The sequence below is a fragment of the Lepidochelys olivacea genome, assembly GCF_965140295.1.
Source record: "Lepidochelys olivacea isolate rLepOli2 genome assembly, chromosome: 24".
NCBI lineage: Eukaryota > Metazoa > Chordata > Testudines > Cheloniidae > Lepidochelys > Lepidochelys olivacea.
Genome location: NC_140434.1, coordinates 606643 through 631253, shown reverse-complemented (window position 1 = coordinate 631253; position 24611 = coordinate 606643). Strand labels below are relative to the sequence as shown.

Sequence of the window (24611 nt, the reverse complement as noted above, 5' to 3'; positions counted from 1 at the left end):
GAGCTTGCGGCGATATTTCTGGGGGACCACCAGCTGCCTCCTGATCCCACAGGACTCCACTTCCCCTGGGGGAACCCATTCTCGGTACAGGAACCCCTTCTCCCACAGGAACCTCTCCTGGCAGCCTCTCCTCATGGTCCATCCCACACTGAGGTCGGCCCAGTCCCCGAGCTTCCGCAAGGAGGGATCTTTCCTCAACTCGGCCTGGAACTCAGCGGCTGGGGAAGGGATGGGGCCCGGTTCCCTCTCACTGGCCAGGTCTGAGACCTCTGCCTCTCTGAGCCGTGCCCCTTGGCACTCCCTCCCCACCAGGGTAAGGTCCTGTGCCTCCGGTGTGGTACCTTCCCCAAGGTCAGGGCGCAGTGCCCCTCACTGGCTCTGGCTACGGGTCACAACCAGGGCAGTCTGGGGCTTGCTTGGCCAGTCCTCTAGGTCTCCCCCCATCAAAACCTCAGTGGGCAAATGGTGGTGCACCCCCACATCTTTGGGGCCCTCCTTGGCCCCCCATTTCAGATGTACCCTTGCCACGGGCACCTTAAATGGGGTCCCGCCCACCCCTGTCAGTGTCAGGTAGGTGTTGGGCACCACCCGATCTGGGGCCACCACCTCAGGCCGGGCCAGTGTCACCTCCGCGCCCATATCCCAGTATCCATTGACCTTCCTCCCATCCACCTCCAGGGGAACAAGGCACTCTCTCCGGAGGGACAGCCCCGCGCCCACCCTGTAAACCGAGCACCCTGAGTCCAGAGCCTCCAGCCCTCTGGCGGAGCTGGCCTGGGGTACTCTTTCCTCCTGCGCAGGTGGTAAACTGGTAGGCCCCCTTTCCTGGGTTGTCTGCCCCTCGTCCAGCTGAGTCCCTACCCAGTTAACCCTGGGTAGGTTGGGTCTGCTCAGTCTGTCCCTGAGCCCGGGGCACTGGGTCCGTACGTGGCCTCTCTGGCCACAGTGATAGCAGCTCAGGTCACGTTGGTCCCCTCGAGCGGGTCGGAGGGGCCCGACGCCAGGCGTTCCCCTTTGGAGGGGGTTCTCCCTATTTCCCCGCTGGGAGGCCCCCTGGTGACTCTCTCTCTGCATCGGGGCGGGGCCTGTTCTTTTGGGATTCCTCCCGGCTACCCCCTGACCGACTGTTCACAAACTCGTCGGCCAGCTGCCCTGCGTGCTGGGGGTTCTCGAGCTTTTTGTCCACCAACCACAGCCTCAGGTCGGAAGGGCAGTGATCATACAGTTGCTCCAGTACGATTAGGTCAAGCAGGTCCTCTTTAGCTCGGGCCCCAGCTGTCCACTTGCGGGCATACCCCTGCATCCGGTTGACCAGTTGTAGGTAGGTGACCTCAGGCGTTTTACGATGACTCCGGAACCTTCTCCGGTACATCTCGGGGGTCAGCCCAAACTCACGGAGCAGGGCCTGTTTGAACAGTTCATAGTCCCCTGCCTCCGGCCCTGTCATCCGGCTGTACACCTCCACGGCTTTGGGGTCCAGTAAGGGGGTGAGGAACTGGAGCCTGTCTGCAGGGTCAACCCTGTGCATCTCGCAGGCATTCTCAAAGGCCGTCAGGAAGCTATCTATGTCCTCCCCCTCCTTCCGCTGGGCCAGGAAGCACTTATCAAAGTTCCTTGCAGCCTTGGGTCCCCCCTCACTCACCGCAGCCGGGGCCCCACTGCTCCTCAGCCTGGCCAGCTCCTGTTCATGCTGTCTTTGTTTCTCCTTCTCCTGACGTTCCCTCTCCTTCTCCTGACGCTCCCTCTCCTTCTCCTCCTGCTCATGTTGACGTTGTTTCTCCTTCTCCTCCTGCTCATGTTGACATCATTTCTCCTCATGTTGACGTTGTTTCTCCTCATGTTGACGTTGTTTTTCATGATCCTCCAGCTCCCTCATTTTCATCTCCCTCTCCCATTCCAGCCGCCTCCGCTCCAGGGATGGGGAGCTCCGCTGGGAGGATCCCCTGCTGGGTGCCGGGGTCAGGGTGCCCTCGGTATTCGCTGGGCTTCCCCCAACCCCTCCCCCAGGCCTAGGTAGGAAGGGTCTTGGGATGTCCTCAGCAGCAGTCTGACCCTTCGCAGCCCGGTCAGGCCCCAGGGCCCACGCTGCGTCCGCTGGGCGGCTTCCCTCTGGAACAGGGATCGGGTCATCCAAGCGATCCCCCTCCTCCAACTGGGCAATCAGCTGTTCCTTGGTGGACTTCCTGATGCGCAGCCCCCTCTGCCTGCACAGCTCCACCAGGTCGCTCTTCAGGCGTTTAGCGTACATCTCCCTGCTGGCCACTCGCAGGCCGGGCAGCTTCCCACGGTTTCCAGGAAAAGCCCTTAGTGTGCCAGTCCTTCTCGAGGTCACCACGTCTTTGCCAGGGTCGAGCTGCAGACTCCTCCGCCCCTGGGACTGCTCGCTGCGATCCCCCGGGGGACCCTGTTACTGCAAAAGTCCTTCTTTCTGGTCACACACTCCCAGGGGTTAACCGCCCCCTGAAACTGTCTCTCTCTGAATCTGAATCCATTCACGGGGTGCAGTAGATCCCACCTCGGACACCAGTTGTCACGGAGTGTGGGGGAGTCCAGGCCCTGCACCCCTCTTCCTGGGATTCACTGAGGCTCTCAGCCAGCCAGTAAAACAGAAGGTTTATTGGACAACAGGAACACAGTCCAAAACAGAGCTTGTGGGTACACCCAGGACCCCTCAGTCAAGTCCTTCTGGGGGAGCAGGGAGCTTAGACCCCAGCCCTGGGGTTCCCTGCGTTCCTCCACCCAGCCCCAAACTGAAACTAAACCCACCCAGCAGGTTCCCTCCTGCAGCCTCTGTCCACATTCCCGGGCAGAGGTGTTACCTCCCCCTCCCCCTCCTGGCTCAGGTGACAGGCTCTCAGGTCTCCCATCTCCAGGGCACATTCCCAGGTCAACACTCCCCTCTCCCTGCTGCGTCACATTGTCACACTGGGACATGGAGTGAAGTGTAGACGTGGTTGTCTGGCTCACTGCCCCCCAAAATGGACCCAGCTGAGGGGTCCCATTCTCTGCACCTGCAAGCTCTGTTTTAGACCATGTTCCTGTTGTTTGGGACCCAGCAAGACCATGTTCCTGCTGGGTCCCAAGACCATAGACTCTGTCAGCCCGATGGGTGGGGAAATGGACAGGCTCCCACTCCTGACCCCAACCTATATGTCTGTGTGGAGTCTCCTTGGGCCAGGCCCCTGGGACCTCCAGTGGGAGCAGAAGGTGATGGTCAATGAGGAGACGTTCCTGGGGTGGCGAGATCCTGGGACAGAGAGAACTGTTGTTTGGCCCCGGGTGGTGCAGCCTCAGATGCCGAGGGGCTGTGTGAGCTGGGTGAGGGTCCCAGGAACAAAGCCCCTCACCCTGCCTGAGGCCCAGATCCCTGTGCAGACCCAGGAGGGGTGGGGCTGGCCTGTCGTTGGGGTTTTCCAGGATACCAGCAGCGAGACCCTGTTGGGGGGTGACTGTGTCTCTTTGGGACAGGATCCAGGCCCTGCTCCGGTAACTGCCAAGGGTTTGAATTTGAATCCAGGGAACCAATCAGTGGAGAAATGGTCAGTGAAAATGCAGATGACCTGGCTGGCATGGGGGAGGAGCTGCTAGGCTCAGGCTACCTGCCTGCCTGTAACCAGACCCCTGGGGCTGGGTGGGACAGAGAGATGCTCCCCGCCCCCTTGCACACCGGAGAGGGGGGCTCAGGGGGCTCAGGCTGGTGCTGATGCAGTGAGGAAAGCAGCCAGCTCACTGCCTACCCCCACTGGGACAGCAAGGGCAGCGCTGAGCAGTGGCAGCTGAGACCCCAGCTGAGCGGGGGGACCCACAGGCAGGGCAGGGGATCCATTGGGAGTGGCAAGGTGCTTGGTAAGGAAAGTCTGGATGAGCCTAGGCAGCCTTGTGAGCTGATGGCTGTGTCTAGTCAGCAGTGGGGGAAGGCGAGGAGAGTGGAAGAGGAGTGTCCTTGGACCTTACCTGTTAGCTGGGTGGAGAATTGTGAGAGTGAAGGAAACGTGCCTGTGACTGTCAGGGATATTGACTTGCCTGTGGAGGGAGCTACCCTGATCTCCAAGCAGCTGTCTGTGACCAGCCTTGTGTGCTGGAACAAGGGGAGAGAGGTCCCAAGCTGTGTGTCTGGGAAAGGAGAAAGTGTGTCCGGCTCTTCTTTGTCTGTGGAGCAGACAGAAGGGGCCTTGCAGCCTGTGATGGTTGAGGGTCGTGCAGTTGTCTCAGAGCTGGTTCTGGATTCAGCTAAAGCCCAGGAAGGGAATGGTCCTAAGTCTGTGTCTGCTCGGGAGAATGGCCTTGTAACTAGGTCGCATCCAGTTAGGGTCTATGTAAAACCCCAGAGACCAGACAATTCTGGTGCTTGTATTTTGCCTGTTGCTAGTGTGTGGGTGGGAAAGGGTGGAGCAACTCTGTCTAATCAGGGTGAGATCCTACCAGGGCACAAGGAGAGCAGGAAGGTGTGTGATTGTGTTACCTACTGAGGGGGTGGAAACCTGTAGCAAGAAGGAAAAGATTCCTGAACTTGTGGCACCTTAGAGACTAACCAATTTATTAGAGCATGAGCTTTCGTGAGCTACAGCTCACTTCATCGGATGCATATCGTGGAAACTAAAGTCTGCTGCAGTTTCCACGATATGCATCTGATGAAGTGAGCTGTAGCTCACGAAAGCTTATGCTCTAATAAATTGGTTAGTCTCTAAGGTGCCACAAGTCCTCCTTTTCTTTTTGCGAATACAGACTAACACGGCTGCTACTCTGAAACCTGAACTTGTGTGTGGCAAGGGGAAGGAGAAGGCTTTTGACCCTTTATCTAGGAAGTCTGTCAGTTTGCCTGAAAGGGGATTGTGTAGAAATCCACCTGATGGGCCAGAGGTGATTCTGGATGTAAGGGAGACCCAGAAAGAGTCTGTTGTTGCTCAGGAAAGTGTTCCTCTAGAGCAAGCCCTAGGTAAAGAGAGTAAGAGCAGAATTTCTGTGAGGGGTGAATTGTTGCATAGAAAAGCCCTCGGGAAAGGAATCCTCATGGAGTCTTTGCAAGCAGTTTACTGCCACTGAAGGGTGTGAAAGTGATTTAATCAAGAAAGTTTCAGTTCCTAACAGCCATAAATTTTCTGTTGTGAATGGATCCACTGACTTTCCTGTTGAAAGACACAGTGTGGAGAGCTCTGAGAAGATCTCAGATGAAGGGAAAGCTGTTAAGAAAGTTAAACAGTCCGATAACCAAGTGGCTGTGTTTGGCCAGCTTGTTGGGGAGAAGACACAATCCCAGTTTGACCCCCTGGAGTTTTGGGGTGGCCAAAGGGCACGGGCCGCACAAACCTTCCCACATGCGGCCTGCGAGTGCTATCGACCACCCCCGACTTAAGGGAGGGCGTGAAACTGGAAGGGCCTGGTGTAACTCCCACCAAGGAATGGGAGAGATGCTGGGGCATCCATGGGAACATTGGGGGCTTCGAACTTCCCCAGGTCACTGGCTAAAGTGACCCCACTCAGTTCGATCTCGAAGGGGGAGAGAGATGTGACGAAGTGGGACTCTTCTTAATGTTTCCTCTGAATAGTGTGGGGGTGCCTCAGTTTCCCCTAGGCAGTTCTTAAGTATCTAGGTGGTGGGGTAAGGGTGTATGATCATTGCAGAGCCCTAGAGGGCAGGTGTGTGCAGGGGTCTGGACACAGAGAATGGCCAACACCCTGTTTCCTGGCAACTGATGGCCTGGGCCCTTCCCCCCTGCAAGGTGAGAGCTGAAGGGTTGGAGAACAAAGGAATCAGGTGACCACCTGGCCCCGGAAAGGAACAAAGCCCAGAGGAGGAGGGGCTGGAGGGGTTTTCACTTTGGGGCTGGCTGGGACATGGAGTGAAGTGCAGACGTGGTTGTCTGGCTCACTGCCCCCCAAAATGGACCCAGCTGAGGGGTCCTGTTCTCTGCACCTGCAAGCTCTGTTTTAGACCATGTTCCTGTCGTCTAATAAACCTTCTGTTTTACTGGCTGGCTGAGAGTCACGTCTGACTGCGGAGTTGGGGTGCAGGACCCTCTGGATTCCCCAGGAGCCCCACCTGAGTGGACTCGCTGTGGGAAGTGCACGGAGGGGCAGAGGAGGCTGAATGCTCCAAGGTCAGACCCAGGAAGGTGGAAGCTGTGTGAGCTGTGTGTCCTGGAGACAGGCTGCTCCCAGGAAGGAGACTGCCCCAGAGTCCTGACTGGCTTCATGGGGAGCAGTTCCAGAGCATTGCCCAGGGACTCCATGACATCTTGCCACTCCCAACAGATCCCCTGCCCTGCCTGTGTCTTCCCCCCCTCAGCTGGGGTCTCAACTCCCACTTTGCTCAGCGCTGCCCTTGCTGTCCCAGTGGAGGTAGGCAGTGAGCTGGCTGCTTTCCTCACTGCATCAGAGCAAGCCTGAGCCCTCTGAGCCCCCCTCTCCGGTGTGCAGGGGTGTGGGGAGCATCTCTCTGTCCCACCCAGCCCCAGGGGGCTGGTTACAGGCAGGCAGGTAGCCTGAGCCTAGAGGCTCCTCCCCCATGCCAGCCAGGTCATCTGCATTTTCACTGACCATTTCCCTCTCCACGGATTGGTTCCCTGGATTCAAATTCAAACCCTTGGCTAAAAGAAAAGGAGTACTTGTGGCACCTTAGAGACTAACCAATTTATTTGAGTATGAGCATAAGGTGCCACGAGTACTCCTTTTCTTTTTGCAAAGACAGACTAACACGGCTGTTACTCTGAAACCCTTGGCTGTTACCGGAGCAGGGCCTAGATCCTGTCCCTAAGAGACACAGTCACCCTCCAACAGGGTCTCGCTGCTGGTATCCTAGAGCACCCCAACGACCAGCCAGCCCCACCCCTCCTGGGTCTGCACAGGAATCTGGGCCAGAGGCAGGGCGAGGGGCTTCGTCCCTGGGACCCTCACCCAGCTCACACAGCCCCTCAGCCTCTGAGGCTGCACCACCAGGGGCCTGACACCAGTTCTCTCTGTCCCAGGATCTCGCGACCCCAGGAATGTCTCCCCATTGACCATCACCTTCTGCTCCCACTGGAGGTCCGAGGGGCCTGGCCCCAGGAAACTCCACACAGACATATAGGTTGGGGTCAGGAGTGGGAGCCTGTCCACCTCCCCACCCATCTGGCTGACGGAGTCTATGGCCTTGGGACCCAGCAAGGGAGCTAGACACCGGGGCTTTTCTGCAAGGTCCCCCTGGTTCAAATCTCCAGCCTGCTCAAAGGCAGTGAGGGGGGCATCCACATCCCCCCCCCCCCTTAACCAGGGGCAGCAATTTAGTCTCGAGGTTCCCTGCGGAACTGGCCCCCCGGGGTCTATCCCCACTCACCCCGGGGAGGTCCCCTCGGCCTCTCCACCCCACCACCGCCAGTTCATGCTGCTGCTGCTTCTGCAGCTCTTTCTCGGGCTTTCGCTGTCTCCCACGGTCCTCTTGCTCTCTCAGACTCAGCTCCAATCCCATCCGTCTCGATCCCCCGATGGGGAACCCGATCGTGAAGACCCTCGTCTGGTCGGGGACAGGAGTCTTGGGGATGCCTGGCTCCCACTCCAGCTGCTCCCAGATCCTGCTATAGCCCCATTGGGGGTCAGGAATCTGTTCCTTAGAGCGGTCATCCTCCTCCAGCTGCACGATTAACTCTGCTTTGGTGAACTTTCCAACGCTCAACCCTCTCTTTCTGCACAGGCTTACAATGTTCTTCTTCAGGAGACGGTGACAGGCCATCACTCCGCTCTTCCCAAGTTGTTGTGGACTCACAGGCCTGTGTGCTCTCAGCTCCCCACGGTTTCCAGGGAGAACCCCTAGTGTGCCAGCCCTTCTCGAGGTCACCACCTCTTTGCCAGGGTCAAGCGGCAGACACCTCCGGCCCCGGGAACACTCACTGCAATCCCCAGGGGAGCCCAGTTACTGCAAAAGTCCTTCTCTCTCCCAGGGCCAAGCCGCAGGCTCCTCCGCCCCTGAAACTGCTCCCCGCAGTCCCCAGGGGGACCCCATTACTGCACAGTCCTTCTCGCTGGTCACACACTCCCAGGGGTTAACCCCCCCCCGAAACTGCTCCTCTCTGAGCCTTCAGCATGCCTGGTCCTCGTCAATCCCCCTTCGTTTTACTGCTCCCCAGTCACTTACTGCAGGAACTGCCATCCATGGGGTGCACTACATCCCACCGCTGCCACCAGTTGTCACGGAGTCCCTGTGTGATGCTCTGGACCTGCTCCCCATGAAGCCAGTCAGGACACTGGGGGAGTCTCCTCTCTGGGAGCAACCTGTCTTCAGGACACAAAGCTCACACAGCTTCCACCTTCCTGGGTCTGACCTCAGAGCATTTAGCATCCTCTGCCCCTCCGTGCGCTTCGCACAGCGAATCTGCCCAGGCGGGGTCCTGGGGAAGCCAGAGGGTCCTGCACCCCAACTCCGCAGTCAGACGGGACTCTCAGCCAGCCAGTAAAACAGAAGGTTTATTAGACGACAGGAACATGGTCTAACACAGAGCTTGTAGGTGCAGAGAACGGGATCCCTCAGCTGGGTCCATTTTGGGGGGCAGTGAGCCAGACAACCACCTCTGCCCTTCACTCTATGTCCCAGCCAGCCCCCAACTGAAAGTCCCTCCACTCCCTCCTCCTCTGGGCTTTGTCCCTTCCCCGGCCAGGAGGTCACCTGACTCCTTTGTTCTCCAACCCTTTAGCTCTCACCTTGCAGGGGGGAAGGGCCCAGGCCATCAGTTGCCAGGAGACAGGGTGTCGGCCATTCTCTGTGTCCAGACCCCTGCACACACCTGCCCTCTAGGGCTCTGCAATGATCATACACCCTTACCCCACCCCCTAGGTACTTAAGAACTGCACAGGGGAAATTGAGGCACCCCCACAATATTCAGAGGTCATTAAGAACAATCCCGCTTTGTCCCACCCCCGTGGAAACGCCGGGCTCAGGAAGATCAATGCACTAGCCCAGGTTAAAGCAAGGGGCAGCTGGGTCTGTTCTAGCCCCTCATGATGGTTTTATGGCCCCCGCCTCCTCTCCTCCAATTTCACCTTTGGTGACATTGCAGGTTACGTGTGGCTGCCGTGAAACCCCATTTCCTGCAGTTCAGTCCCACTGAAATACCAGACAGAGCTTTGGCGCTGACGAGAGGGCTCTGGGTAACACCCGGGGGGATTCTGGGCACTGCCAACGTGCTGCCCCTCAGGATTCTGGGCACTGCAGGGCTCTTGGTCACACCGAGGCCAGTCTCAGAGCCAGACTTTTCTTTGAGTCCATTTTACACACAGCCATTTTACTGCACAGCCATTTCCTTGCTGCGTTTTTGCTGCCCTCCTGCTCTCACCTGGCTGGAGGGGAGGAATTTTCAGGGGCTGAGCTCCCCTTTGTCGGAGCAGGAGAGGGCACCGAGTACCCTGGCCCTAGATGGCAGGATGACTTGCTGGGCTGTTAGCTGTGTGCTGGGCGGTGCTGGCTCTGAGGGATGCCGGTCCCACAGCCCCCTGCGCATGGACCGTGGCGCTGATTCGCCTGCCCTGCGGGCAGCGTTGCCAAAGCAGACGTCCAAGAGGTGCAGGAGAAAACGGAGCTAGAGCCTGACTCATCACAGATCCCTTTATTGTGCACCCCTATAAATACAGACCTTCCCAAGGACATTGTGACCCCCACTTCCCCGTCACAGCGGGGCGGCCATCACAGAACGGCGTGGTTACAGATCACAGGTACAAAAGCAGAGTCCCAGGCCAGCGGTGCAGGCCAACGCAACCCCTGGGGAGTCCCTGCCCCACTCCCTGCACTGCCCAGGCTGGTTGGCTTGGGGGGGGATATATGGGGCATCCCCTTTGCTCTCCCTTGTGGAGCGAGAGAGGTATTTGCCCCATTAGTGCTCGCCCCATGTGGCCCAATCGCAGGGCCAGGGGTTGCAGGGTCGGGGGGGCAGTTACCCCCTCCCCAATTGTGAATCCAACCCCCTGTGCAGCAAAGCCCTGCCCGGGGCAACCTTGTCGCCCTGCCCGGCACCCTGGAGTCCAGCTGCAGGAAGCACGTGGCGATGCTGGGAGCTCTGCTCCCGCCGGTCCTCGGGGTGGCCCCCTAGAGATTCTGTGACGTGGCAGGGTTGGCATAGAAGGCGTTGGTGCCGTTGCCGGCGGCGATCTGGGGGGAAGCAGAGGGGATGGGGTTAGAGCCAGGCTGCGCCAATCCACCGTTACCTGGCAACAGGACCCCCAACCAGGCAACCACCAGGTACCCCTGTCGGCATGGAAACCGGGGCTCTGGGGCTGGAGAGGGGCTCACTGACGATCAGACCCCAGTCCCGTTCAATCCCGGCCACCCCGTCCCTGGCAGCAGGGAGAGACCTCAGGGACCGCGCCAACTCCGCCGCCCCACGGCAGCGTGGGGGGCACGTGATGGGTGCTGGGCCTAGGGTGGCCAACTTTCTAATCACTCAAAAGCTAAATGCCTTGCCCTGTCCCCTTCTCCGAGGCCCTGTCCCCGCTCAGTCCATCCCCCCTCTGTCTCTCGCTCTCCCCGACCCTCACTCACTTATTTTTACCAGGCTGGGGCAAGGGGTTGGGGTACAGAGGGCGTGAAGGCTCCAGAGTGGGGCCAGAAATGGGTGGGGGGGTGCGGTTCCAGGGTGGGACCAGAAATGAGGGCTTCAGGGTGCGGGAGGGGGCTTCAGGCTGGGGTACGGGGTTGGGATGTGGGCTCTGGAGTGGAGCCTGTGATGAGGGGTTTGGGGTGCAGGAGAGGGCTCCAAGCTGCGGGGTGGAGGCGAGGGGTTCACAGTGTGGGAGGGGGCTCCGGGCTGGGGTAGGGGGTTGGGGCGTGGGAATGGGGCGCCTAGGAGCTAAGGGGTATGTCTCTGCTTCCGGGGAGCTGCGTGGAGCCGGGCAGGGATCCTGCAGCCCCACTGTCCTTTAATGGACCGGCGAGCAGTGCTGACCAGAACCGCCAGAGTCCCTTTTCAACCAGGCATAAAACTGGATATGCCTGGTGTGACGAAGTGGGACTCTTCTTAATGTTTCCTCTGAATAGTGTGGGGGTGCCTCAGTTTCCCCTAGGCAGTTCTTAAGTATCTAGGGGGTGGGGTAAGGGTGTATGATCATTGCAGAGCCCTAGAGGGCCGGTGTGTGCAGGAGTCTGGACACAGAGAATGGCCGACACCCTGTTTCCTGGCAACTGATGGCCTGGGCCCTTCCCCCCTGCAAGGTGAGAGCTAAAGGGTTGGAGAACAAAGGAATCAGGTGAGCACCTGGCCCCGGAAAGGAACAAAGCCCAGAGGAGGAGGGGCTGGAGGGAGTTTCAGTTTGGGGCTGGCTGGGACATGGAGTGAAGTGCAGACGTGGTTGTCTGGCTCACTGCCCCCCAGAATGGACCCAGCTGAGGGGTCCCGTTCTCTGCACCTGCAAGCTCTGTTTTAGACCATGTTCCTGTCGTCTAATAAACCTTCTGTTTTACTGGCTGGCTGAGAGTCACGTCTGACTGCGAAGTTGGGGTGCAGGACCCTCTGGCTTCCCCAGGAGCCCCGCCTGAGCGGACTCGCTGGGGGGAAGCACACGGAGGGGCAGAGGATGCTGAATGCTCCGAGGTCAGACCCAGGAAGGTGGAAGCTGTGTGAGCTGTGTGTCCTGAAGACAGGCTGCTCACAGAAAGGCGACTACCCCAGAGTCCTGACTGGCTTCATGGGGAGCAGTTCCAGAGCATCGCCCGGGGACTCCGTGACACCTGGCCACTCTCGCTGGGCCTGGGGCTGGCCTGGGCCGGACCTGGGGCTGGGGCTGGGGCTGGTCTGGCTGAGGCCATTGAACAGCAGAGTGACTCAGTGCCCTGACAGCCCCCCCCCCGGTCCCTGGCCAGCGTCCATCAGGGCAGGCATCCCCCAGGCAGGAGCCTCCCACCGGGCGTGAGATTGACACTAACCCCCCGTCCCGGGGCAGGAGTGGGGCCACCTGGGATCCATGGGCAAGGGGCCCAGCCAGCGCTGCCAAGGAGGCCATTTGTAGAGAGCCTTGTCTCAGAGCCAGGCATTGACCCACCTCCACCCCCCTCCCTCCCTGCCCCACCACCTTGCTCTGCGACCCCACCCCATCCCACTACCCCACCCTCAACCTCACCCCCACTCCATCCCCCCACTCACAGTGCCATCCTCTGACCCCACCCCCCTCTCTCCCTGCCCCACCACCCCACCTCCTCTCCATCACCTCACCCTGCCCCTACCCACACTACCAAAGCCACCCTCTGACCCCCCTCTCACTCCGTCCCCCGACCCACTGTTGCACCCTCTGATCCCAGCCCCACTCCAGGCCCCCGCCCCTCTGGAGCAAGGCAGGGGGCTCGTTCCCCCCAGACAGCAGCAGGAGTCACAGAGTCCAGGTTGGACTGTCCCAGGCCGGCCGGCCCATGGTGACCATCTCGTCTGACCAGAGACCGGCCCGGAGTGAACTGCTGCCGAACTAGGGCCGAGCGTTCAGCAAACGCCCTGTCTGGCGCAGGACCTGCAGGGGCTGGAGAAGCCAGCGGGGCCGGGGGCTGGTCAGGGGTTACTCGCCCCCAGCCACACCTAACGCTCTTCCCAGGCTGAGGCGGAGGAGCCGGTGGCTCCTTCTTTCTCTCCCCAAACAGCCCTGCTGAGGGTCCCGCTGGAGCCGCGCCGAGCCCCCATGGGAATGGAGAGCGATGGGGCGGGGGTACGGACCATCCGAGCCCTGGTCCCAGGGCAGGCAGGGACAGGGGACGCTGGTGCTGCCCAGGACAGGACAGGCCATGGCAGGTACAGGACTGGCGGCCCCCAGAGACCCGGGCTGAACTGTGGGGGCGGGGCGGGCAGAGCCATTAGCTGCTGGTTTCACATCAGCCAGGAGTTGCCCTGTTAGTGATTAACTCAGCGAGGGGGGCCGGGGGCAAGGTCAGAGGCTGCCCCACGGGACCTGGGCTGCAGCCACCTGACTGGGGAGAACAACACTTCCACTGGCTCTGGTCAGACCCATCCCCTGTCCCCCCAGGAACATGCACCCCCACACCACAGGACTACCCGCCAGGACCTCGCTGTATAATCCCCCAGACACCCCCAGGAACCACACCCCATAACCAAACCAAGACCATGCCCTATAATCCCACAGGATCACACCCCATAACCTGCTCTCTACCCCAGGAACACCCCCCACATTGCATCACCCCAGCACATCACCCCGCCCCCCGACGAGCTGTATAGTGCAGCAGGGCCCCGTGCTCACATTCCTGGCTCTGGGACTCCCTGTGCTCTTGACCCTCCCACTTGGCTCTCTCGCGGGGGTGGGGGGTGCATTGAGTGGGGCAGTTAGGACCATGGGAAGCACCATGCCACCATCGCACACTAGCCCCCCCACACCCCCCCGGGTTTGTGTTCTTCTCTCTGGTTAAATTTTCTGGGATGAGCTGACCAACCCCCTCCTCCGCCCAAAACCCCCCTCAGTGAGCAATGTGTGTGGTGGGGCATCTGTCATCAGTGCCAGGCATTGGCACACCCAGCGTGTGCCTGGCAGGGCTGCCATGTACTGGGGGCCGGCGTCCGGGGTGCACCCAGGCAGCGTACAGGGGACAGGCATTGGGGCACACGCTGGGCGAGGGGGCACCCCAGGGCAGGACCAGGCCCCGTTGCTTACGTTACTGTAGGGGTTCTGCTTCTTGCCGGGGGCGCTGAAGCGCCCGTGGGTGTGGTAGGTGGGGTACTCGCTCCTGGGCTGGTACGAGGTATGTGAGCTGAGCAGATCCAGCTTCCCACGGCTCCTCCTGCGGTACGAGCAGACGATCTAGAGGGATGAGAGGAGGCTGGTGAGCAGAGGGGGATGCAAAGGGGATGGTGGGTGTGACACCCTGGCACCCCAAAATTCAGTACTGTCATGTAATTAGGATGTGTTTTGAACAAAGTGTGCCTTGTGAGGTGTCATTCTAAAAGTCTTGATCTGCTCGACAGTAATATCTCATTGGATTGTGTGTGTTGTCGTCGTGTGTGAAGTTATGAAGTTTGGCTACGTGTGTGTTACTGGAACGTGTTGTGAGGGTAAAAACACCCCCAAGCAGCCTTTCAGGTACAACAGTAAAAAGGCCAAACAATGTTAATGACTCATGGAGGAAATACACACAAGCACCAGGGCTACCCCAGGAACTGTAGACAATAGAAACCTCTCAGAGACAGCGCCACACAATGGGAACTTTTTGACCCAGGTCACAGCAAAAGAGCTTTCCAGCAAGTGGGGAGAAGATTTCAAAGGGGGGAAATGACATTACGAGGGGACCTCACTCTCCCTGCAACAACACACCTGGAAACACCTGAGGGGCAAGGACTGAACTGTGGGAAGTGATGGTCCCAGAACAGAGGGATTTCTAGCCTGTATATGAAAACCTGGGAAACTCAAGCTGCAAAGCAAAAGCAGCTTGTGCCATAAGCATCGGCCAGCCTGTTTATCACCCAAGGAGAGAATTTGCTAATTCATATCCTACCTATCTAGTGTGGTGAGCTCAGTTGGCGGTATTGTTTATTTACTAGGTAATCTGCTTTGATCTGTTTGTTATCACTTGTAATCATGTAAAATCTATTTTTTATAGTTAATAAACTTGTTTTTGTTTTGTCTAAAACCAGTGTGTGTGGAAATCATGACTTGGGGCAGAAACCTGTGTATATTCCTCTCCACATTGAGGGAGGGAGAAAATTTCATGAATTTACGCTGTACAGTTCTCTTTGCAGTGCAAGATGGCATAATTTTGGGTTTACACTCCAGAGCGGGGTGTGCACTTGAGTAATTGGGTAGTTCTTTAGCTGAGCCTCCCACTGATCTCAGCATCTGTGTGTGAAGCTGCAGCTGAGTGTGTCCCTACTGGTGTGAATGCTGGTGAAAGAGCAAGCTTGGAAAGCTTGGCAACTTCTCACAGCAGCATAGTGTGAGAGGGAGCCCAGGCTGGTGGGCCAGGCGGGTTCAGTGGTACCCCAGGTCCAGATGGCACCCTGAAGAGTGCGGGGGGGAAACACATCACAGTGGGGTCAGGCAGAGAGAAGGAGAGCGGCTGGAGGGGCCTGAGGCCGGAGGGATGGGCAGCGGGGGGCACTCACCAGCAGGATGAAGAGGAGAATGCTCAGCACCAGCCCAATGCAGACCAGGACCAGCAGGGCGATGCCCCAGCCGGGCACCAGGGGTGCTGGCGCCGAGGTGGGCGAACTTGTACCGATAAAACTGGCTGAAACACAAGTAGGAGGAGTCAGGGCTGGGGAGGACCCGGAAGGGAGGGATACCGTAGAGGGGCCCACGCCAGGGGACGCAGCTGGCCAGGCAGAAGAGCCAGGGAAAGGGGCTGTGGGAAAGGGGCTGGCCCAGGGGTGCTGGGAAGAGGCTGAGTTGATGGCCGGGGGCCCAGCCCCAGGGTCAGCGAGGACGGCTCTGAATGGGCGCCCTGCCAGGGGGCCCAGAAACCCTCGCTCCCTCCCTGGGACAGATACAGGCTGGGCCGGGCTGGCAGGGCAGGGCAGGCACCCTCCACAGACACGCCCCAAAGCAGCCCAGCCAGGGGGCTCTGCTGGGAGCTGGAGGAGCCCCCGAGGGCAGCCCGGTCTCCACAGAGCTCTGCACAAGGGCCAAGGACACCAGCCCCCCTCAGCCATGGGCTGAGCCCCCCAGGACAGGGACCCCCGGACACGTGGCTGTGGCCACACTGTGGGGCCCGGCTGGAGCCTGCTCACCGCGGATACTGTCCAGCTGGAGCCCATCAAAGCTGTTATTCCTGCCCAGCCTTTGTCTCAGCTGCTGCTCAATGTCGGCGGCGCTGATGCTGGTGTCGTCGCTCACTCGGTACAGCAGGACGGACTCTGTCACCACCGAGCCCTGGCTGCCGAGCGTGCCGGAGAGGGGGCGTTAACTGGGTCTGGCCCCGGCCCTTCCCGTGGCCCTGCCCCAACCTCCCCTATTCCCACCTGCCTCTGCCCCAACCCCCCCCTTCCCACCTGCCTCTGCCCCAACCTCCCCCCTTCCCACCTGCCCCTGCCCCAACCTCCCCCCTTCCCACCTGCCCCTGCCCCAACCTCCCCCCTTCCCACCTGCCTCTGCCCCAACCCCCCCCTTCCCACCTGCCCCTGCCCCAACCTCCCCTATTCCCACCTGCCTCTGCCCCAACCTCCCCTATTCCCACCTGCCCCTGCCCCAACCTCCCCCCTTCCCACCTGCCCCTGCCCCAACCTCCCCTATTCCCACCTGCCTCTGCCCCAACCCCCCCCTTCCCACCTGCCCCTGCCCCAACCTCCCCTATTCCCACCTGCCTCTGCCCCAACCTCCCCTATTCCCACCTGCCCCTGCCCCAACCTCCCCCCTTCCCACCTGCCTCTGCCCCAACCCCCCCCTTCCCACCTGCCCCTGCACCAACCCCCCCCTTCCCACCTGCCCCTGCCCCAACCTCCCCCCTTCCCACCTGCCCCTGCCCCAACCTCCCCCCTTCCCACCTGCCTCTGCCCCAACCTCCCCTATTCCCACCTGCCCCTGCCCCAACCTCCCCCCTTCCCACCTGCCCCTGCCCAACCCCCCCCTTCCCACCTGCCTCTGCCCCAACCTCCCCCCTTCCCACCTGCCTCTGCCCCAACCTCCCCCCTTCCCACCTGCCTCTGCCCCAACCCCCCCTTCCCACCTGCCCCTGCACTGGCCTTCCCACACCATTCGTCTGCCCCCCACCTGCCACCTAGCCCTGCACCAATTTCCCCATACTACCCACTGGGCCCTGCACCAGCTGCCCCACCCACAACCCCCTTGAACCGTCCCTCCTTATGCCCCCATCTGCCCCTGCCCCAGCACCTCCGCCCCCTCCCCAGGGCAGCACACCTGCCCAGCACGGCCTCAGGCAGCCAAAGCTCTGGGCTGCTCAGATGTGACCCCCCAGGGTCACACGCTCACAGATTTAGCCTCTCTCTCCTCACCTTTCTCCCCCACCCCAGCCCTCCCCTGCCCACAGCTGGGGCAGCCCCATGGCACACACTGTACCTGAAACGCAGATCAGTCAATCCCAGGTAGTTCTGCCCATTCGGGCACGTTGGGCAGCCATAGATCTTGCCGTACTGTCACAGACAGAGGGGAACAGGGTCACCGCCAGCACCCAGCCAGCTCGGGGAGGCTGGGAGCACCCAGCTTGGCGGATCTGCCCCGGCCCCTGCCAACCTTCCTTGGTCTTCTCTGTGCTCTTCGCTGGGGTGCAGGGGCACGGGGTGTCTCCCCACAGCTGGCTGGAGAGGGGCAGAGGGGCCCAGAGCCGATGGCAGGGTCCCGGGGGGGGGCTCCCCAGACAGGATTGAGGGTCTGTCCCTTCACTGCTCCAGGACAGGAGACTCTGGGGCTGAGGGGCCTGGTGCCCAGGGCTGGGCCGGGGGGGGGGAGGGGCTGCTGTGCTCACCATGATCCGGACTCTGATCTCCAACTCCTGGTAGTAACTGGTGGTGGGGTCGAGAAGGGAGCTGTTGAAGATCCTGTTCACAATGCGGAACGAGAGAGAGAAACGGCTAACCACTGTGGCAGTGCTGAGGGGGTTGGAGGAGGTCGTGTTGCTGGGCGGTGCCTGGGTGGTTGTGTCGCCAGGAGACCCAGGGGTGGTTGTGTCACCGGGAGGCTCAGGGGTGGTTGTGTCACCGGGAGGCTCAGGGGTGCTTGTGTCGCCGGGAGGCCCAGGGGTGGTTGTGTCGCCGGGAGGCCCAGGGGTGGTTGTGTCACCGGGAGGCTCAGGGGTGGTTGTGTCACCGGGAGGCTCAGGGGTGCTTGTGTCGCCGGGAGGCCCAGGGGTGGTTGTGTCGCCGGGAGGCCCAGGGGTGGTTGTGTCACCGGGAGGCTCAGGGGTGGTTGTGTCGCCGGGAGGCCCAGGGGTGGTTGTGTCGCCAGGAGACCCAGGGGTGGTTGTGTCACCGAGAGGCTCAGGGGTGGTTGTGTCGCCGGGAGGCCCAGGGGTGGTTGTGTCTCCAGGAGACCCAGGGGTGGTTGTGTCACCGGGAGGCTCAGGGGTGGTTGTGTCACCGAGAGGCTCAGGGGTGGTTGTGTCGCCGGGAGGCCCAGGGGTGGTTGTGTCGCCGGGAGGCTCAGGGGTGGTTGTGTCGCCAGGAGACCCAGGGGTGGTTGTGTCACCGGGAGGCTCAGGGGTGGTTGTGTCACCAGGAGACCCAGGGGTGGTTGTGTCACCGGGAGGCTCAGGGGTGGTTGTGTCGCCAGGAGACCCAGGGGTGGTTGTGTCGCCGGGAGGCCCAGGGGTGGTTGTGTCACCGGGGGTAGTTGTGTCACCAGGAGGCCCAAGGGTAGTTGTGTCGCCGGGAGTCCCAGGGGTGGTTGTGTCGCCAGGGGGTGCCAGGGTGGTTGTGTCGCCGGGAGGCTCAGGGGTGGTTGTGTCGCCAGGGGGTGCCGGGGTCGTTGTGTCGCCAGGAGGCCCAGGGGTGGTTGTGTCACCAGGGGTAGTTGTGTCGCCAGGAGGACTGGGGGTAGTCGTCTCGCTGGGAGGCCCAGGGGTAGTCGTGTCACCGGGAGGCTCAGGGGTGGTTGTGTTGCCGGGAGGCCCAGGGGTGGTTGTGTCACCGGGAGGCTCAGGGGTGGTTGTGTCACCAGGAGACCCAGGGGTGGTTGTGTCACCAGGAGGCTCAGGGGTGGTTGTGTCACCGGGAGGCTCAGGGGTCGTTGTGTCGCCAGGAGACCCAGGGGTGGTTGTGTCGCCAGGAGACCCAGGGGTGGTTGTGTCACCAGGGGTAGTCGTGTCACCAGGAGACCCAGGGGTGGTTGTGTCACCGGGAGACCCAGGGGTCGTTGTGTCACTGGGAGGCTCAGGGGTGGTTGTGTCACCGGGAGACCCAGGGGTCGTTGTGTCGCCAGGAGACCCAGGGGTCGTTGTGTCGCCGGGAGGCTCAGGGGTCGTTGTGTCGCCAGGAGACCCAGGGGTCGTTGTGTCACTGGGAGGCTCAGGGGTGGTTGTGTCGCCGGGAGGCCCAGGGGTGGTTGTGTCGCCGAGAGGCTCAGGGGTAGTTGTGTCACCGGGAGGCTCAGGGGTGGTTGTGTCGCCAGAAGACCCAGGGGTGGTTGTGTCGCCGGGAGGCCCAGGGGTGGTTGTGTCGCCGGGAGGCTCAGGGGTCGTTGTGTCGCCAGGAGACCCAGGGGTGGTTGTGTCACTGGGAGGCTCAGGGGTCGTTGTGTCACTGGGAGGCTCAGGGGTGGTTGTGTCGCCGGGAGGCCCAGGGGTGGTTGTGTCACCGGGAGGCTCAGGGGTGGTTGTGTCGCCGGGAGGCCCAGGGGTGGTTTTGTCGCCGGGAGGCCCAGGGGTGGTTGTGTCACCGGGAGGCTCAGGGGTGGTTGTGTCGCTGGGAGGCCCAGGGGTGGTTGTGTCGCCGAGAGGCTCAGGGGTGGTTGTGTCACCGGGAGGCTCAGGGGTGGTTGTGTCGCCAGGAGACCCAGGGGTGGTTCTGTCACCGGGAGGCCCAGGGGTGGTTGTGTCACCGGGGGTAGTCATGTCACCAGGAGGCCCAAGGGTAGTTGTGTCACCGGGAGTCTCAGGGGTGGTTGTGTTGTCAGGGGGTGCCAGGGTGGTTGTGTCGCCGGGAGGCTCAGGGGTGGTTGTGTTGTGAGGGGGTGCCGGGGTCGTTGTGTCGCCAGGAGGCCCAGGGGTGGTTGTGTCACCAGGGGTAGTCGTGTCGCCAGGAGGACTGGGGGTAGTCGTCTCGCTGGGAGGCCCAGGGGTAGTCGTGTCACCGGGAGGCTCAGGGGTGGTTGTGTCGCCGGGAGGCCCAGGGGTGGTTGTGTCACCGGGAGGCTCAGGGGTGGTTGTGTCACCAGGAGACCCAGGGGTGGTTGTGTCACCGGGAGGCTCAGGGGTTGTTGTGTCGCCAGGGGGTGCCGGGGTCGTTGTGTCGCCAGGAGGCCCAGGGGTGGTTGTGTCACCAGGGGTAGTCGTGTCACCAGCAGGACTGGGGGTAGTCGTCTCGCTGAGAGGCCCAGGGGTAGTCGTGTCACCGGGAGGCTCAGGGGTGGTTGTGTCACCGGGAGACTCAGGGGTGGTTGCGTCACCGGGAGACCCAGGGGTGGTTGTGTCGCTGGGAGGCTCAGGGGTGGTTGTGTCGCCGGGAGTCCCAGGGGTGGTTGTGTCGCCAGGGGGTGCCAGGGTGGTTGTGTCGCCGGGAGGCTCAGGGGTGGTTGTGTCGCCAGGGGGTGCCGGGGTCGTTGTGTCGCCAGGAGGCCCAGGGGTGGTTGTGTCACCAGGGGTAGTTGTGTCGCCAGGAGGACTGGGGGTAGTCGTCTCGCTGGGAGGCCCAGGGGTAGTCGTGTCACCGGGAGGCTCAGGGGTGGTTGTGTTGCCGGGAGGCCCAGGGGTGGTTGTGTCACCGGGAGGCTCAGGGGTGGTTGTGTCACCAGGAGACCCAGGGGTGGTTGTGTCACCAGGAGGCTCAGGGGTGGTTGTGTCACCGGGAGGCTCAGGGGTCGTTGTGTCGCCAGGAGACCCAGGGGTGGTTGTGTCGCCAGGAGACCCAGGGGTGGTTGTGTCACCAGGGGTAGTCGTGTCACCAGGAGACCCAGGGGTGGTTGTGTCACCGGGAGACCCAGGGGTCGTTGTGTCGCCAGGAGACCCAGGGGTCGTTGTGTCGCCGGGAGGCTCAGGGGTCGTTGTGTCGCCGGGAGGCTCAGGGGTCGTTGTGTCACTGGGAGGCTCAGGGGTGGTTGTGTCGCCGGGAGGCCCAGGGGTGGTTGTGTCGCCGAGAGGCTCAGGGGTAGTTGTGTCACCGGGAGGCTCAGGGGTGGTTGTGTCGCCAGAAGACCCAGGGGTGGTTGTGTCGCCGGGAGGCCCAGGGGTGGTTGTGTCGCCGGGAGGCCCAGGGGTGGTTGTGTCACCGGGAGACTCAGGGGTGGTTGCGTCACCGGGAGACCCAGGGGTGGTTGTGTCGCTGGGAGGCTCAGGGGTGGTTGTGTCGCCGGGAGGCCCAGGGGTGGTTGTGTCACCGGGGGTAGTCGTGTCGCCAGGAGGCCCAGGGGTGGTTGTGTCGCCGGGAGTCTCAGGGGTGGTTGTGTCGCCAGGGGGTGCCGGGGTCGTTGTGTCGCCAGGAGGCCCAGGGGTGGTTGTGTCACCAGGGGTAGTCGTTTCGCCAGGAGGACTGGGGGTAGTCGTCTCGCTGGGAGGCCCGGGGGTAGTCGTGTCACCGGGGAGTGTGGGGGTGATTGTGTCACTGGGAGGCCCAGGGGTGATTGTGTCACTGGGAGGCCCAGGGGTGGTTGTGTCCCCTTGGGGCATGGGGGTGGTCGTGTCGCTGGCGGTTGTCATGCTGGCTGTGGCTGTGTTGGTGGTCGTGTTTCCTAGGAGAGAATCGGTCTGTTCAGTTCAGAGAAAACAGAACAAAATGTGGGGTTCAAGTGAGGAGCAGAAACCCCCAGGGCCATCAGGCGCCCACGAGTCAGGGGCAGTTATTTTACACAGCACGTGATGAGCCTGGGGAACTCACTGCCACAAGGTCCCAGCGAGGCCGAAAGCTCCCAGGGCTCAGCCAAGGCCTGGCCTGTCACAGGGACAAGGGGGGCAGCCGGTGACCCCGAGGGGATGAAGTGGCTCCTAGGCAGGGGTCAGACAAGGAGGGGGCACGTCACTGTTGCCTGGGGGTCCTGCAGGAGCCGGGGGTGGCCTGTGGGGACAGGTCCCGGGGCTGTGCTGATGATCCCCGTGCTGGTTGGATGGGAGCGACTGGAGAGCCTGGGGCTGCAGACTGACACATCGAGACCCCCTCCCCCCCCTGAACTTGGAGAGGGGCTGCGCTGCCGGGGCTCCAACACCCCGATGTGGGGTCTGACGTGGGCCCCACCCAGTGACCCCTGGGCTCCAGCACAGCTCAGCCCCGCTGCGTATCAGGCACCTTCCCCGAGCCCCGTGTCTGGAGGCCGGACTCGGTGCGTGGAGCCGGGTTTCGGGAGCCCTTGGGGTCCCACCTGGAGCTGCCCGATGTCCCCCGTAAAGACAAGCCCTGCAGGGTCCCCGGGGAGCTGCCCCCACCCCTGGGTTCCCTGGAAAGCTCCCCAGACCTGTGTGCCCCATGTGGAGCGAGCCGTGGGGCGGGCTGGGCTGGGCTGGGCTCTGCGTTCTGGCCCGTTGGTTTGGATTTTGACTTGGCTCCTTCCCCAAGTGGCTTTCGTTGGCGACGGTAGCCGGGGGTCCAGAGTGGGGGCCTCGCAGCGCCAGCCTGGCCAGAGTGTCCTGCCCACAAGGGGCTCCAGCAGCCTCTGCCTCCCTCCTTGCTGTGGAAGGTGCCTGGAGGAACGGCGCTGACCCCATGGGCAGGGCCCTCCCTGCCTCTCCTCCGCCTGCCGACACCCCCCAGGCAGTGCGGGCGGCCGGGGCTCCAGCCCTGGAGCGCTGAGGCTCTGACCCCATCCTTCCTGGGCCTCGCAGCGCCCCGCTGCGGCGTCCCGCTGAGCAATTCCTGCCGCTAACACAGCAGCCCACCCCGATGCCCAGAGCCCGGCCGGCCAGTGGGCAGCACTGCCCCGCTCACAGGCGGCCCATGGGCCACGCAGTCCTGGGACTGATAAAGACGCCCTTGACCTGAGCCCGCAGCTGGGGCCTGTCCTGCAGCCAGCACCAGCCTGGGGCTAACATCCCCCCTTCTCTTGGGGCGCGTGTCCCGGCCTCCTGGCAGGTCACTCGGGGCGTGGGCTCCCTGCACTCTCAGGAAGGGACCCACATGCTGCCCCCGGGGGTCCTGGACCGGACGTTCCCTGCTGGGCTTCCCTGACTGGTCCTGGGCCGTTAGCACTGGGCTCAGCCAGACCGACACAGTCCAGACACACCTGCGTCAGCCCCTGGGGAGTGTCGGCCAATGGCTGTCGGCCAACGCCCTCCTGGGTCCCAACCCGGGAGTTCCTGGGCACCGTCAGAAAGGGGCTCGGGGGAGGAGAAGGGGCTCCCCAAAGCACCCAGCCCAGGGGAGAGGGGACCCCATGAACACAGAGCCCTGGGTGGGGCTGCGCAGAGGGCACCCTAGGAACACTGGGCCCTGGGTGGGGCTGGGCAGAGGGGACCCCAGTAACACTGGGCCCTTGTGCGGGGCCTGGGCAGAGGGGACCCCAGGAGTGACAGGTGCTGCCCATGGTCCTCTGGGTCACTGGGCATCTGGGACGATCAGGCCCCACTCGCCCATTGTCCCCCTGTTGAGGGGCAGATCAGCAGTGAAACCAGCCCCGTGTTGGCAGCAAGAGCTGATAGGCCCCATCTGAGCAGCCCAGTGCCCTGGGGTGGGTCTGAGCCCACAAGTGCTGCTCAGGCCCGATGGCCCCCTCCCAGCAGCTCCTGGAGACTAAGGCTCACCTGTGGCCAGCAGCAGCAGGACTAGACCCAGCCGCAGGGCATCTGTGCTCAGGCTTCTGGGCTTCATGGCGGCTGGTGGGGTCGGGGCTTGGCCCCAGGTGTCCCAGCACCGGGCTCTGTCTCTCTCTGCCTCGCCCGGTGGGGCTGCGCCTCCCGTTAGCCCGCAGGGCTCTCAACAATCCAGGAATTGGGAACTGGGAGCGGCTTTGGGGCTGGAGCTTTATAGCAGCACCTGCGAGCAGGTGGGGAGGGAGGGAGGCCCCACCCAGCGGACTGGGCTGGGCTGTGTCGCAGTGGGAATTTTTCATAATATTTTGGATGGCTATTGTCTGTGCCTCAGTTTCCCCATCTGCTGCATGGGTAACTAGGTGAGGGAAAGGGTTGTTTGCTCTTTGCAGGGACCCAGACACACAGGTATGACCCACCCAGGCTGCCTGGGGCCTGGAGGCCCAGGAAGAGTCCCAGACCACAATGGCCACTCCAATTGCCCAGAATTTGGCACCCAGGAACAAAGGACCCTGGGTGTCCCCCCGCCTTAGGACACAGCTGGCGGAGAAAGGACTGGGGAGGGGCCAGGTGGGGTTGGTTAGTATGGGCTACCCAGGGGAAGCTTCTGGACTGGGACTGAAGAGGGGTCAGAGGGCTCTGGGTTCTGGACTAACCCAGCTGGTCTTTGCTGTAACTTTCTGTTCTCGGTGGTAAGGCTATTCTCATAACCCTCCGGCTGTTACCCTGCTGGCTGAGAGTTGCTGCAGTCAGGAAGTCGGGGTGCTCTGCTGCCTTTGTGGGTGCAATTCTCCCTCTGGTGTCCAGCTCGGGGGAACTCGGTGCAGGAAGCTCACGGTGTGATCCAGTGGGCTCCTCCCCTCCTGCCCCAGCCCTTCCCACATCCCTGTGGCCCCTGTTGGGCGGTGAGGGCAGCTCATTGCTCGAGCGACGCTGCCTCCTGCTGGGCACGTCTGTGTTCGCAGCAGCTCCCCTGGCCGCTCAGAGGAGGCGCCTGACGCTGCGCTGAGGTCTCTGAAGTGCAGCTGAGTCTGAGCCTGAGCGAGGGTCCCCAGGACAGGACAGTTCGGGGCCCGGCCCCTCGCTGAGCACCAGCCGCGTCATCGTGCCTGGTTCTCTGGAAACGTGCTCAGCATGCAGCGGCTGGCTAAGTAGAGGACACGGTGCTAAGCCCTGCTAGGGAAGGGGATAGACAATGAGACAGTAAATATCGTAATGGCACGATGTAAACCCCTGGTATCCCCCGCCCAAACACGGCCTGCGGGGCTGGTCGCCCCCTCTCCGAAAGACGTATTAGCCTTGGAAAAGGGGCAGAGAAGGGCAACAAAAA

At 62.0% G+C, this 24611-nt stretch overlaps 1 protein-coding gene across 1 annotated transcript; it reads right to left on the bottom strand.

Moving 5' to 3' along the window:
• Positions 1–9557: 9557 nt before the first annotated feature.
• Positions 9558–24385, bottom strand: LOC311512293 (mucin-1-like; the record flags this gene model as incomplete). Its single annotated transcript, XM_084613433.1, has 7 exons — positions 9558–10111; positions 13603–13749; positions 15048–15172; positions 15672–15817; positions 16957–17030; positions 17363–17575; positions 24281–24385. The coding sequence occupies 7 exons, from the start codon at positions 24383–24385 to the stop codon at positions 10049–10051; spliced, it is 873 nt and encodes a 290-aa protein (XP_084469559.1). The 3' UTR covers positions 9558–10048.
• Positions 24386–24611: the final 226 nt, after the last annotated feature.